This window comes from Cantharellus anzutake, assembly GCF_015039405.1.
Source record: "Cantharellus anzutake strain C23 chromosome Unknown EI90scaffold_45, whole genome shotgun sequence".
Lineage (NCBI taxonomy): Eukaryota > Fungi > Basidiomycota > Agaricomycetes > Cantharellales > Hydnaceae > Cantharellus > Cantharellus anzutake.
Window position 1 is genome coordinate 319,596 of NW_024066995.1, and position 14,099 is coordinate 333,694.

At 49.3% G+C, this 14,099-nt stretch overlaps 8 protein-coding genes across 8 annotated transcripts; 7 read left to right on the forward strand and 1 right to left on the reverse strand.

The window, feature by feature from the left end:
• Nucleotides 1-9: 9 nt before the first annotated feature.
• On the forward strand, nt 10-1,306 carry EI90DRAFT_3069765 (uncharacterized protein). The gene is made up of 9 exons (XM_039061181.1): nt 10-79; nt 128-167; nt 234-336; nt 399-428; nt 490-552; nt 610-654; nt 724-870; nt 929-969; nt 999-1,306. Exons 3-9 carry the CDS (start codon nt 262-264, stop codon nt 1,057-1,059), a joined length of 462 nt encoding a protein of 153 aa, XP_038912987.1. The 5' UTR covers nt 10-79; nt 128-167; nt 234-261; the 3' UTR covers nt 1,060-1,306.
• Nucleotides 1,307-2,360: 1,054 nt separating this feature from the next.
• On the reverse strand, nt 2,361-3,447 carry EI90DRAFT_3069780 (uncharacterized protein). The gene is made up of 6 exons (XM_039061182.1): nt 3,426-3,447; nt 3,205-3,366; nt 3,066-3,169; nt 2,845-2,947; nt 2,731-2,787; nt 2,361-2,676 (listed from the first exon to the last, which is right to left on the reverse strand). The coding sequence occupies exons 2-6, from the start codon at nt 3,328-3,330 to the stop codon at nt 2,563-2,565; spliced, it is 504 nt and encodes a 167-aa protein (XP_038912988.1). The 5' UTR covers nt 3,331-3,366; nt 3,426-3,447; the 3' UTR covers nt 2,361-2,562.
• An 841-nt stretch (nt 3,448-4,288) lies between these two features.
• On the forward strand, nt 4,289-4,678 carry EI90DRAFT_3069796 (uncharacterized protein). Its single transcript, XM_039061183.1, has one exon. It carries the CDS (start codon nt 4,378-4,380, stop codon nt 4,543-4,545), a length of 168 nt encoding a protein of 55 aa, XP_038912989.1. The 5' UTR covers nt 4,289-4,377; the 3' UTR covers nt 4,546-4,678.
• Nucleotides 4,679-5,627: 949 nt separating this feature from the next.
• EI90DRAFT_3127777 (uncharacterized protein) lies at nt 5,628-6,253 on the forward strand (the record flags this gene model as incomplete). The annotated part of the gene is made up of 5 exons (XM_039064036.1): nt 5,628-5,647; nt 5,704-5,864; nt 5,918-5,956; nt 6,018-6,101; nt 6,177-6,253. The coding sequence occupies 5 exons, from the start codon at nt 5,628-5,630 to the stop codon at nt 6,251-6,253; spliced, it is 381 nt and encodes a 126-aa protein (XP_038912990.1).
• A 279-nt stretch (nt 6,254-6,532) lies between these two features.
• EI90DRAFT_3018537 (uncharacterized protein) lies at nt 6,533-7,405 on the forward strand (the record flags this gene model as incomplete). Its single annotated transcript, XM_039057238.1, has 6 exons — nt 6,533-6,688; nt 6,750-6,812; nt 6,871-6,915; nt 6,975-7,121; nt 7,177-7,222; nt 7,344-7,405. 6 exons carry the CDS (start codon nt 6,533-6,535, stop codon nt 7,403-7,405), a joined length of 519 nt encoding a protein of 172 aa, XP_038912991.1.
• Nucleotides 7,406-10,031: 2,626 nt separating this feature from the next.
• EI90DRAFT_3069822 (uncharacterized protein) lies at nt 10,032-10,591 on the forward strand. Its single transcript, XM_039061184.1, has one exon. It carries the CDS (start codon nt 10,140-10,142, stop codon nt 10,302-10,304), a length of 165 nt encoding a protein of 54 aa, XP_038912992.1. The 5' UTR covers nt 10,032-10,139; the 3' UTR covers nt 10,305-10,591.
• Nucleotides 10,592-11,294: 703 nt separating this feature from the next.
• Nucleotides 11,295-12,707, forward strand: EI90DRAFT_3069837 (uncharacterized protein). Its single transcript, XM_039061185.1, has 9 exons — nt 11,295-11,439; nt 11,496-11,656; nt 11,710-11,748; nt 11,810-11,893; nt 11,953-11,968; nt 12,026-12,129; nt 12,180-12,479; nt 12,541-12,603; nt 12,662-12,707. The coding sequence occupies exons 1-7, from the start codon at nt 11,420-11,422 to the stop codon at nt 12,221-12,223; spliced, it is 468 nt and encodes a 155-aa protein (XP_038912993.1). The 5' UTR covers nt 11,295-11,419; the 3' UTR covers nt 12,224-12,479; nt 12,541-12,603; nt 12,662-12,707.
• EI90DRAFT_3069843 (uncharacterized protein) lies at nt 11,841-12,828 on the forward strand. Its single transcript, XM_039061186.1, has 5 exons — nt 11,841-11,893; nt 11,953-11,968; nt 12,026-12,129; nt 12,180-12,479; nt 12,541-12,828. The coding sequence occupies exons 4-5, from the start codon at nt 12,246-12,248 to the stop codon at nt 12,709-12,711; spliced, it is 405 nt and encodes a 134-aa protein (XP_038912994.1). The 5' UTR covers nt 11,841-11,893; nt 11,953-11,968; nt 12,026-12,129; nt 12,180-12,245; the 3' UTR covers nt 12,712-12,828.
• Nucleotides 12,829-14,099: the final 1,271 nt, after the last annotated feature.

The following is a 14,099-nucleotide window of genomic DNA, read 5'->3' on the forward strand; positions in this document are numbered from 1 at the left end:
GTGAGCTGCCGCCGAATCACACGCCCAACTGTCTTATTTTGTTTGGTGGTCACAATTTTTCTCTGTGGAGCTGAGTCCGGTGGGCGCTATTGTCTCACACGTTTCCTTTGCTTAACACTTTCAACAGCACTGTCTATTTATGGAGTAATTTTAGCGGACCAAGGGCCGTAAGTTTTTTTTTGCTTTGCTCATCGTGATGATCTCATACTACAGTTCCGCCCCCCCGCCGTCAGTTCACACAATCAACGACGGAATCGTATAATGGCGATAGCCATGTTCACAGACACCCTCTGCCTGCTCATTAGTTTCGCCACCACTCTCTTCCTCCTCTGGCATGTAGAACAACGGCGAATTATTAGCAGAGGGCTGCGACAACCATCTTCTGATGATTGTTGAAGCAAACATTATTCAAATGGAGGCAGCGTTGTGTACGTAAAGACCTATACTTGTCACTTTCCAAACGCCACACTGTATTAAATAACTCTCAAGATTCTTGCTTTCCTCCTCGTTCTCCCGGTACAACTCTCAAGAGGATTTCTCCTCCTCTTTTGGGTGAGACATCATCTGACAAGAGCTCGCGGACCAGCTTATTTCGATCCTTCACCACAGCCCAATCCACTTGTCATGGATTTGATGTCGGCTTTGTCAGGACCGGTTAGTGTTCCTTTATGTTCGACATTAATACACGCGGAAACATGCGGAAATCTGATGTTGCCTGTGCAGGTACATTATCTATCACTTCTAATATTGGTCCTCCGCATTACACCACGGGGCAGTCCCGACGAGGGCGTAGCCCTTAGTCCTATATCTCCACCGAGTGGGGATGTGGATGCTCCCGGTGATGGTTCTCCCGTTCATGGCGGGTCCAACGTACGTTTTCTACTTGATGACTGCCACTGAAGGGCTAACGACTGACTCGGACGTCCAGAATGGGGAGATTCTTTTATCAGGGTCTCCACCTGAAAATCGGTTCGGTAAGCGTAGAGCACAATACCCAGCGCTCCCCATCGTCTCATCACCCCGTTCATCTTACCGCCAGACTTCCGAACCAACAAGTAACCAAGAGCAGGCAAGAACACCAGCGCGTGTGCAGCCGGTGATAACTCGAACCGGCTCGAGTCCCAATTGGCACGGAGTAGAGCAGCGGACTAATGAGCCACTCCAAGTCCAGGGGGTATAGCGCGCTGCAGTTTTCCTGCATATTTATACTGTGAAAGGGGCATTATCTATGATCCTCATAAACTTGCGCCGTTTTCGCGTCATCCATTTGTTTATCCCATGAAACTAATATTTACTTCTCATTCGTTTGATCCCTGTTGTTATTCACTGCTGAGCATCCCTAGGATGAGGTGTGGAACCTACCTGATCGATGAAACCGGACCCGCGCACTGCGCACCCGTGGATTCTTCTACTGATCCCCTAAGAGTCGCTGGCGTTCTTGCAAGTACGGCCCGCGCGATAGGGAACAGTCCGCCTCCCAACTGTCATCAGGATTGCGTCACCGCCAATTGGTAACATATCAGCAAGCCAGCGGTTGACATGAGGCGGATTGATTGCGATCGGCGTCCCATCTTGGAAGGGAAATTCAATGGTGTGGCACATCCCGTTCCGGCTATTCCCACGCAGCACAGATCAGCACGCCACTCGACATGGACTTGAACCCAACGCGCTTGCGCCATCAATAATTTATTGCCTCGTGGCACCCATTGTTTCAAGTCCTGAAGGAGAGTGTTTTTGGGAAACGCGGTTGAGATTGACCTCCGCCGCAAGGATGGTTCCTGCATATAGGCCGACCACATACGCCCATGCCTGTGGCCATCGCCTAGTGTTGCTGCTCACTCTGCATCGCCAGAATTGACCCGGTTCAGGGGAATAATAAGATGTTTGCGGTTCACGTTGACCTATTGGCGAGCACAGTTCAGCCCGTATTCGTCGCGCTCGCTGGCGGAAACAGCATGCTCTTAGAATACCCACGAAGTTGCCCCAACTGGCGATACTCTGACTGACAGTTTGTCTGCTAACCACTGATTGTCAATCGACCAGGACTGCACCCTTCCACAGGTAGTCCGGGTAGGATCTCTCTTTCAGAACTACCGAAGCCACTCCAGGACCAGACGATCAAGCTCTGGGCTTCACAAGGAACATCGTGTGGGTCTACATTGTCTGGTTGGGTCACACCCTAGCCCTGAAGCGTTCTAGTCTTTCGATACAAGGAATCGAATATCCTCTCGATAGTCCTACGCCACGGGATATAGGGGCATTAATGCTTCGAAACATATATGTAGAGCACACGGAAGTCCGCGCGTCCGGCTTTGACCAGTACTGTTTACACAAGCAAAAACTGGTTCGGACTTGCAGCGAGCTAGATCCGTAGCAGTGGGGGTGCAACGATCCAAATCCGTTTAACCGCGTTCTGCGGACGCAAAACAGCAATGACAGCACACTGTGGTGCTGACAACATGAAACCAACCCAACCCAGATCCTAATGTACACGGATAATGAGGATCCACACAGAAATTTGTAAGACGCTGAAGTGCCACATAGAATGGTAGTACCAATAGTTTAAAGAAGCTCTAGACGACCCATGGTAGTACTGTAATGTATGTATAATTCGACATCTTGTATCCATCGCCGATTGACTCTACTTGTTGCAAACACCAGGGGAATGTCGAAATCCTTGAAAGGAAGGATGTTGAGCGATCATTAATGAGCTAAATTTTGCGAACTTACATCAGTGCGGACACCTCTACCCCAAGGAGTGGAGCCAATAATGGTTGCATCAGGACCCTATGGTAGACCAGACTTAGTACACGGATATGTTATCGCGCAATGATAGCAACATACCAATTCACGCTGACTGAATCCAATCCAAAGCTCACACTGGTTCTTGCCTCCAGTAAGGATTCGGTCAGCCTGGACGATAGCATCACGGGCATCGAAGAATCTACTGTTAACCGAACAGCATGAGCCTCATCGGTGATAACGAGGAGCAAACACACGAAGGACGGCAAGGCTGCAACTTCATAGCGTTGATCACGAGCTGCAAGAACAAAGAGTTACCGTACCAAAGGCTTCTTGGTGCTGTTGGCCCTGTACTCCTGCTTGTGATAGAAACCTCCCTCTGGGATGTCGCCATTCTCATCGGGCTGGGGTCTCCTTGTTCGTACGGCTACAGGATGTCTGGTTTTGTTGATCGTCGCCAACGCAATTCTTTGCGGTTATCTTATTATTTTTGCAAGCACTTGAAAAATGCTTGATGGTCTTATTCGATACTCCATGGTGATTTGGAGGCATCTTTCCAGGTGGATGAATACCTGGCGCGACCGCCATCAAGAATCACCATGGCCCATAGTTCCCAATCATAGACTGCTTGGAATCCCATTCGTCAGGACAGTGTTGCGGTCACTCGAAGACAAACCCAATACGTTGGAGTGCCCTATATGTTTCGAAGAAATGGACACAGAGCCCCAACGACTGGCGCACCATGCGGCCATGTTCTTTGCCAAGTGTGTCGGGCTCAGATCGTAATGCATGCTCGAAATGGACCGACCTGCCACGCTTGCCGTATGCCTTATGATACGGTTATAGATACTCCGGAAACGTCGGGCTAACCCGAGTCCTTACACCGATGTGTCGTACGTCCTAGCATACTCAGGTGGTCTGACTACGTCAACGCTGTTCGTCGTATGTAAAAGTAAATATAATAAGGAGTTAGAATTGATGAAAGCTTTTTTATGTGGCAGTAAAATGCAGCGAAAGTCTCGGCAAGGTGCAAGATGCAGAAGGCAGAATCCAGTGTGGTTAACGCATAAGCCCGAAGGCGAGGTCCAAGACTGAGAGAACCACCAAAGAGAGTAAGTTTAAGTGCATGGTGCATCAGCAGTGCTTATGTGTCAGTGCGGAACTGCGCCGAGACAAGAAGCGTTCATATGATGAAATGTCGACGCGAGTTTGGAGGAAATTGATCTGTTAGGTGAGAGGAGACGTGTTGATGTCTCGAATGCAATAGTAATACCTCCTGGAAAACTTTCTCTCCGGATAATATAAGTTTACAGACAGCCGGTGCTTCCAGTGGGTATTACTTGCAAGAATTGTGCAATAACAAAGAACGATAACCAAGACTCAACAGCCTGATAAAGTGGATCGTCGTAGCCAAAAAGGGAAGAGCCATAAGCAGCCCGAAACCATACTACAGGGATGCGTGCAGCCAGCAAGGCACAAGGGATGACTGGGAACTGAAAGCGGCGTTCGCCGAGGGCTGGCATTCAGAATGCCGCGCGGGTAGTAATTGTTCTGTCATGCTCTATCTATAGAGGCTGCTCCAGCCTACTGTCATGCCTGATTATCTCTGCGGACTTTAAGGTTCCGTCGATTAGAATGATGAGAGAAAGCTCGCTTCACATCCAAAATGTCGTCAATGACTCATCTGTTTGTTTGAAGTGGTGCCCCTGGCAATCCGGCCTAAACCAAACGCAACACTGCATTCCGAACGGACCAATCGCAGCGCCTCATACTGTATGCGCCATGGAAGTCTGGAAACCTTGATGTCCTAGCTGTATAGGCTGAGTCTTCCTGCTCCAGCTCGAAACGTTGGGATCATCGAGCCGATTTGTCGAATTAGCCTGATTGTTCAGCAGCGCTCAGTGCCCTTCTCAGCTACACCTCTCTCGAGTAATTCCCGTATGCCCTTTCTTTCCAGCATATTAGACGTCTGTACCGATCTCTGTAGTATCAAGTCCAGACTCCAATGTTATCACCGTACTGTTGGGCCACATCACCTACTCACTGTAATTAAAATCAAAGCCACATTGCGCACCTTCGGCCGAGGATGGATTTCTATCTAACGCCGTTGACGCCTGAATCCTGTCAACAAACAGAGAGTTAGCAGCGTCTTCCTGTGGGTCGCGCCTCGAAGTAGGCATTGCGCCTACTTACCTCTTTAGCCGTCGTTGTGCGAAATGTACAGTGACGCGAACCTTGATTTCTTCGGGCATACCAGCGCGTAACGATACACGCTGAAATGTGTTGTGCGTTAGCATGCACGAAATCTTGGCTAAAGAGGTCGAGACTTGACGGTATCAATCCAAATACTAAACGATGGAGGAAATACATACCCCGTAAATGTTTTCGTCGCTCCTGCTAATTTCTTCTATTCAACATCACATCTTTGGATTCATGAATGCCGCTCGCTTTGGCTGTAGATGGGAGACCTACAGGCCAGATATCGCGTGCGCGCTCCTCTGCTGCTGATCTGAAATATAGTACCGCAGCGTCACTGGTGTAGGGGGAAAATCAATCGGGTGAAGACATTTTGACGAGGTGAATAGTGCTTGTTCTCGCGCAACCCGTTTACTTCGTGGACTTGGAATGCCCAGTCCTGATCTTCTGGATGTCCAAAGTGGCAGAAACAACCCATTCCGGAACACGCCGCATGCCACACGCCAGCCCAGGATTGTGTGAGCAGCGCCAACTGGCGTGGCAGAAAAGAAATTGCGTGATGAGATTCGAAGGATGCTTGACCGGGGTCGCTTCAGCACATAGCATTTGCATCCGAGGCAACACTTTGCTCACCGTGTTCGCCTTGAGGATCCCTTGTTGCTGACTTCCTCCCTACAATATTCCTCTCGATGACGATGGCGGCAGGCTAGTGAGTCACACGGGTTCAAATACGATGATCAACCGTGTCTGACGTGTGGACATTAGCATCGCTCTTTGCATTGTGGGGCTCACTATCCTCACTTGTATCTCCAGTGCCCCAGTGGCACTTCTGTGGACCATAATATTCTCACCAAATCACCGTCCCGCTCTGCGGGGTTTCGTCATTTTTGCTATTTTACTCATGCCACTGCATGTGGTACAAATTGGTAAGTTCCATGACCAGGATCACATCAATTGATATACATTCATTCTCACATAGTTAGTGGGGAGCTTCTCATAACCAAACATCTCTGGACCTGTCAGTATGCTGTTGTACCAGAATATTGAGGCTTCGGTCATTACCTCGATCTATGTTCCAGACAATTCGGTTGACGAAATGGCTGCAAAGATACTCCGAAGCTGCATTCTTTTAGCCTCTGCTCCAACAATCAGCGGATTTCACTGTGAGTAGTATAATTCTGACCATTGACTATGTTCCCACTCTGATTGTGTTTGCCCTCAGTATTCCTAAGCTTCAGGCAAGGTCTTCGCCATTTCATCATCCACTCTAGAGTCTAATGCTGTAGACGGCCAGAGCCTTACGGTCAATCTGTGAATGCGTGAGCTGCCGCCGGTCACACGCCCAACTGTCTTATTTTGTTTGGTGGTCACAATTTTTCTCTGTGGAGCTGAGTCCGGTGGGCGCTATTGTGTCTCACACGTTTCCTTCGCTCAACACCTTCAACAGCACTGTCTATTTATGGAGTGATTTTAGCGGACCAAGGGCCGTAAGTTTTTTTTTGCTTTGCTCATCGTGATGATCTCATACTACAGTTCCCGTCCCCTCGCCGTCAGTTCACACAATCAACGACGAAATCGTATAATGGCGATAGCCATGTTCACCGACACCCTCTGCCTGCTCATAAGTTTCGCCACCACTCTCTTCCTCCTCTGGCATGTAGAACAACGGCGAATTATTAGCAGAGGGCTGCGACAACCATCTTCTGATGATTTGTTGAAGCAAACATTATTCAAATGGAGGCGGCGTTGTGTACGTAAAGGCTTATACTTGTCACTTTCCGAACGTCACACTGTATTAAATAACTCTCAAGATTCTTGTTTTCCTCCTGGTTCTCCCGGTACAACTCTCAAGAGGACTTCTCCTCCTCTTTTGGGTGAGACATCATCTGACAAGAGCTCCCGGACCAGCTTATTTCCATCCTTCACCACTAGCCCAATCCACTTGTCATGGATTTGATGTCGGCTTTGTCAGGACCGGTTAGTTTTCCCTTATCTTCGACATTAATACACGGGGAAACATGATGTTGCCTGTGCAGGTACATTATTTATCATTTCTAATATTGGTCCTCCGCATTACACCACGGGGCAGTCCCGACGAGGGCATAGCCCTTAGTCCTATTTCTCCACAGAGTGGGGATGTAGATGTTCCCGGCAATGGTTCTCCCGATAATGACGGGTCCAACGTACGTTTTCTACTTGACTGCCACTGAAAGGCCAACGACTGACTCGGACGTCCAGAATGGGGAGGTTCTGTTATTAGGGTCTCCACCTGAAAATCGGTTCGGTAAGCGCAGTGTCACAGAATCTCACACTCCCACATCGTCTCATCACCCCGTTCATCTCACCGCCAGACTTCCGAACCAACAAATGACTAAGAGCAGGCAAGAACACCAGCGCGTGTGCAGCCGGTGATGACTCGAACCGGCTCCTCGAGTCCCAATTGGCACGGAGTAGAGCAGCGAACTAATGAGCCACTCCAAGTCCATCAAGGGGGTATAGCGCGCTGCAGTCTTCCTGCATATTTATACCGTGAAAGGGGCATTATCTATGGTCCCCATAAACTTGCGCCGTTTTCGCGGCATCCGTTTGTTTATCCACTCCAATTTTATCGTAGTCTCACGCATGAAACTAATATTTACTTCTCATCCGTCTGATCCCTGTTGCGAAATGCCTTATTCACTGCTGAGCATCCCTAGGATGTGTAGAACCCACCTGATCGATGAAACCAGGACCCGCGCACTGCGCACCCGTGGATTCTTCTACTAAGAGTCGCTGGCGTTCTTGCAAGTACGGCCCGCGCGATGGGGAACAGTCCGCCTTCCAACTGTCATCAGGATTGCGTCACCGCCAATTGGTAACATATCAGCAAGCCAGCGGTTGACATGAGGCGGATTGATTGCGATCGGCGTCCCATTCCGATCTTGGAAGAGAATCATGTGTGCACCGACCAATTAATGGTTCCGTGAAGTGAGACACTAAGTGGCCCCGTTCCGGCTATTCCCACGCAGCACAGATGTCAGCACGCCACTCGACATGGACTTGAACCCAACGCGCTTGCGCCATCAATAATTTATTGCCTCGTGGCACCCACTGTTTCAAGTCCTGAAGGAGAGTGTTTTTGGGAAATGCGGTCGAGATTGACCTCCGCCGTAAGGATGGTTCCTGCATATAGGCCGACCACATACGCCCATGCCTATGGGCCATCGCCTAGTGTTGCTGCTCACTCTACATCACCAGAATTGACCCGGATTCGGGGGAATAATAAGGTGTTTGCGGTTCACGTTGACCTATTGGCGAGCACAGTTCAACCCGTATTCGTCGCGCTCGCTGGCGGAAACAGCATGCTCTTAGAATACCCACGACGTTTCCCCAACTGGCGATACTCTGACTGACAGTTTGTCTGCTAACCACTGATTGTCAATCGACCAGGACTGCACCCTTCCACAGGTAGTCCGGGTAGGATCCCTCTTTCAGAACTACCGACGCCACTCCAGGACCAGACGATCAAGCACAAGGAACATCGTGTGGGTCTACATTGTCTGGGTTGGGTCACACCCTAGCCCTGAAGCGTTCTAGTCTTTCGATACAAGGAATCGAATATCCTCTCGATAGTCCTGCGCCACGGGATATTAATGCTCCGAAACATATATGTAGAGTCGTTTATACTAGGCCATTTGAGTTCTTCCTTAGCCCACTGCTTGACTGGGGGTCGCTTGAGCACATAGCATCTCCATCCAAGGCAACACTTCGCTCACCGTGTTCATCTTGAGGATCCCTCGTTGCTGACTTCCTGGTGTTCCCTTCCCCTACAATATTCCTCTCGATGGCGATGACGGCGCTCCAGTGAGTCACACGCGTTCAAATATAATCAACGGTGTCAGACGTGTGGACATTAGAATCACTCTTTGCATTGTGAGGCTCATTTGTGTCTTCGGTGTAGCGGCACCGCTGTGGGCCACAATAACATGTGGTAAGTTCCATGACCAGGATCACACATTTCCACAATCAGCACGGCGTAGAACCGCGAAAACTAATGAGCCATTCAGTACAGTCCCAAGTCCGTCAAGGGGGTATAGCGCGCTGCAGTCTTCATAGGGGCATTATGTATACATCAAAAATGGTCTCCATAAACTTCCCACTGCGCCGTTTTCGCAGCATACATTTGTTTATTCACTACCATTTTTTCATAATCTCACGGCTTTGCCTCTTCCGCTGATATTTCTCAGGGCAGACTGTGGAAGGACTAAAAAACCAAGTTCTTTCGATGCACGAACTTGCTAGGTTACACATTGCCGATTTGTTTCATCAAAGCGGTGTGACGGGAGGGAAGAGGGTTTTACAATTTGTGGTGATTATTGATTTGCAGAGTTTGGCTATTCGAGATGTGGTATGTTATCCGCCATCCTTCGCGTGGGTTTTTGGAACATCACTCAGATGTATGGTTTCTAGCCTATGGACATGGTGACCTGGTTTCGCAGCGTCCCTAATGTTCATTTCCCTGGGATGTGCGCCGGGTGTTACGTTCTTAATTTCTCATGGGCGTTCAATGGAACGTGGTCCATATTAAAATGCAGCGAATGTCTCGGCAAGGTGCAAGATGCAGAAGGCAGAATCCAGTGTGGTTAACGCATAAGCCCGAAGACGAGGTCCAAGACTGAGAGGACCACCAAAGAGAGTAAGTTTAAGTGCATGGTGCATCAGCAGTGCTTATGTGTCAGTGTGGAACTGCGCCGAGACAAGAAAGGTTCATATGATGAAATGTCGACGCGAGTTTGGAGAAAATTGATCTGTTAGGCGAGAGGAGACGGTGTTGAGGTCTCGAATGCAATAGTAATACCTCCTGGAAAACTTTCTCGGATAATATAAGTTTACAGACAGCCGGTGCTTCCAGTGGGTATTACTTGCAAGAATTGTGCAATAACAAAGAACGAAAACCAAGACTCAACAGCCTGATAAAGTGGATCGTCGTAGCCAAAAAGGGAAGAGCCATAAGCAGCCCGGAAAAAAGACTACAGGGATGCGTGCAGCCAGCAGGGCATAAGGGATGACTGGGAACTGAAAGCGGCGTTCGCCGAGGGCTGGCATTCAGAATGCCGGCGCGGGTAGTAATTGTTCTGTCATGCTCTATCTATAGAGGCTGCTCCAGCCTACTGTCCTGCCTGATTATCTCTGCGGACTTCAAGGTTCCGTCGATTAGAACGATGAGAGAAAGCTCGCTTCACATCCAAAATGTTGTCAATGACTCATCTGTTTGTTTGAAGTGGTGCCCCTGGCAATCCGGCCTAGACCAAACGCAACACTGCATTCCGAACGGACCAATCGCAGCGCCTCATACTGTATGCGCCATGGAATTCTGGAAACCTTGATGTCCTAGCTGTATAGGCTGAGTCTTCCTACTCCAGCTCAAAACGTTGGGATCATCGAGCCGATTTGTCGAATTAGCCTGATTGTTCAGCAGCGCTCAGTGCCCTTCTCAGCTACACCTCTCTCGAGTAATTCCCATATACCCTTTCTATCCAGCATATTAGACGTCTGTACCGATCTCTGTAGTATCAAGTCCAAACTCCAATGTTATCACCGTACTGTTGGGCCACATCACCTACTCACTGTAATTAAAATCAAAGCCACATTGCGCACCTTCGGCCGAGGATGGATTTCTATCTAACGCTGTCGACGCCTGAATCCTGTCAACAAACTGAGAGTTAGCAGCGTCTTCCTGTGGGTCGCGCCTCGAAGTAGGCATTGCGCCTACTTACCTCTTTAGCTGACGTTGTGCGAAATGTACAGTGACGCGAACCTTGATTTCTTCGGGCATACCAGCGCGTAACGATACACGCTGAAACGTGTTGTGCGTCAGCATGCACGAAATCTTGGCTAAAGAGGTCTAGACTTGACGGTATCAATCCAAATACTAAACGATGGAGGAAATACATACCCCGTAAATGTTTTCGTCGCTCCTGCTAATTTCTTCTATCCAACATCACATCTTTGGGTTCATGGATGCCGCTCGCTTTGACTGTACATGGGAGACCTACAGGCCAGATATCGCGTGCGCGCTCCTCTGCTGCTGATCTGAAATATAGTACCGCAGCGTCACTGGTGTAGGGGGGAAATCAATCGGGTGAAGACATTCTGACAAGTTGAATAGTGCTTGTTCTCGCGCAACCCGTTTACTTCGTGGACTTGGAATGCCCAGTCCTGATCTTCTGGATGTCCAAGTGGCAGAAATAACCCATTCCGTGGTTCGTGATAAATCCATTCAAGGGGCATGCCGCACGCCGCACGCCGCACGCCAGCCCAGGATCGTGTGAGCAGCGCCAATTGGTGTGGCAGAAAAGAAATTGCGTGATGAGATTCGAAGCATGCTTGACCGGGGTCGCTTCAGCACATAGCATTTGCATCCGAGGCAACACTTTGCTCACCGTGTTCGTCTTGAGGATCCCTCGTTGCTGACTTCCCTTCCCCTACAATATTCCTCTCGATGATGATGGCGGCAGGCCAGTAAGTCACACGGGTTCAAATACAATGATCAACCGTGTCTGACGTGTGGACATTAGCATCGCTCTTTGCATTGTGGGGCTCACTATCCTCACTTGTATTTCCGGTGCCCCAACGGCACTTCTGTGGACCATTATATATTCACCGAACCACCGTCCCGCTCTGCGGGGTTTCGTCATTTTTGCTATTTTACTCATGCCGCTGCATGTGGTACAGATTGGTGAGTTCCATGACCAGGATCACATCAATTGATATGCATTCATTCTCACATAGTTAGTGGGGAGCTTCTCATAACCAAACATCTCTGGACCTGTCAGTATGCTGTTGTACCAGAATATTGAGGCTTCGGTCATTACCTCGACCTATGTTCCAGACAATTCGGTTGACGAAATGGCTGCAAAGATACTTCGAAGCTGCATTCTTTTAGTCTCTGCTCCAACAATCAGCGGATTTCACTGTGAGTAGTATAATTCTGACCATTGACTATGTTCCCACTCTGATTGTGTTTGCCCTCAGTATTCCTAAGCTTCAGGCAAGGTCTTCGCCATTTCCATCATCCACTCTAGAGTCTAATGCCGTAGACGGCCAGAGCCTTACGGTCAATCTGTGAATGCGTGAGCTGCCGCCGATTTACCCGCCCAACTGTCTTATTTTGTTTGGTGGTCACAATTTTTCTCTGTGGAGCTGAGTTCGGTGGGCGCTATTGTGTCTCACACGTTCCCTTCGCTTAACACCTTCAACAGCACTGTCTATTTATGGAGTAATTTTAACGGAGCAAGGGCCGTAAGTTTTTTGCTTTACTCATCGTGATGACCCTTTACTACAGTTTCCGTTCCCCCCTCGTCAGTTCACACAATCAACGACGGAATCGTATAATGGCGATAGCCATGTTCACCGACACCCTCTGCCTGCTCATAAGTTTCGCCACCACTCTCTTCCTCCTCTGGCATGTAGAACAAGGGCGAATTATTAGCAGAGGGCTGCGACAACCATCTTCTGATGATTTGTTGAAGCAAACATTATTCAAATGGAGGCAGCGTTGTGTACGTAAAGGCTTATACTTGTCACTTTCCGAACGTCACACTGTATTAAATAACTCTCAAGATTCTTGTTTTCCTCCTGGTTCTCCCGGTACAACTCTCAAGAGGACTTCTCCTCCTCTTTTGGGTGAGACATCATCTGACAAGAGCTCCCGGACCAGCTTATTTCCATCCTTCACCACTAGCCCAATCCACTTGTCATGGATTTGATGTCGGCTTTGTCAGGACCGGTTAGTTTTCCCTTATCTTCGACATTAATACACGGGGAAACATGATGTTGCCTGTGCAGGTACATTATTTATCATTTCTAATATTGGTCCTCCGCATTACACCACGGGGCAGTCCCGACGAGGGCATAGCCCTTAGTCCTATATCTCCACAGAGTGGGGATGTGGATGTTCCCGGTAATGGTTCTCCCGATAATGACGGGTCCAACGTACGTTTTCTACTTGTCTGCCACTGAAAGGCCAACGACTGACTCGGACGTCCAGAATGGGGAGGTTCTGTTATTAGGGTCTCCACCTGAGAATCGGTTCGGTAAGCGTAGTGTCACAAAACCCCGCACTCCCACATCGTCTCATCACCCCGTTCATCTCACCGCCAGACTTCCGAACCAACGAGTGACTAGAAGCAGGCAAGCACACCAGCGCGTGTGCAGCCGGTGATGACTCGAACCGGCTCCTCGAGTCCCAATTGGCACGGAGTAGAGCAGCGGACTAATGAGCCACTCCAAGTCCATCAAGGGGGTACAGCGCGCTGCAGTCTTCCTGCATATTTATACCGTGAAAGGGGCATTATCTATGGTCCCCATAAACTTGCGTCGTTTTCGCGGCATCCGTTTGTTTATCCGCTCCCATTTTATCGTAGTCTCACGCATGAAACTAATATCCAGTTCTTGTCCGTTTGATCCCTGCTGCGAAATGCCTTGTTCACTTCTGAGTATCCCTAAGATGAGGTGCAGAACCCACCTGATCGATGAAACCGGGACCCGCGCACTGCGCACCCGTGGATTCTTCTACTGATCCCCTAAGAGTCGCTGGCGTTCTTGCAAGTACGGCCTGCGCGATGAACTGTCATCAGGATTGCGTCACCGCCAATTGGTAACATATCTGCAAACCAGCGGTTGACATGAGGCGGATTGATTGCGATCGGCGTCCCATTCTGATCTTGGAAGGGAATCATGTGCACCGACCAATTACATACATAATAAGTGAGACACTAAATGGCCCCGTTCCGGCATTCCCACGCAGCACAGATGTCAGCACGCCACTCGACATGGACTTGAACCCAACGCGCTTGCGCCATCAATAATTTATTGCCTCGTGGCACCCATTGTTTCAAGTCCTCCCTACGTGTTTTTGGGAAACGCGGTCGAGATTGACCTCAGCCGTAAGGATGGTTCCTGCATACAGGCCGACCACATACGTCCATGCCTATGGGCCATCGCCTAGTGTTGCGGCTCACTCTACATCACCAGAATTGACCAGGGTTCAGGGGAATAATAAGGCGTTTGCGGTTCACGTTGGCCTCTTGGTCAGCACATTTCAGCCCGTATTCGTCGCGCTCGCTGGCGGAAACAGCATGCTCTTAGAATACCCACGAAGTCGCCCCAACTGGCGATAC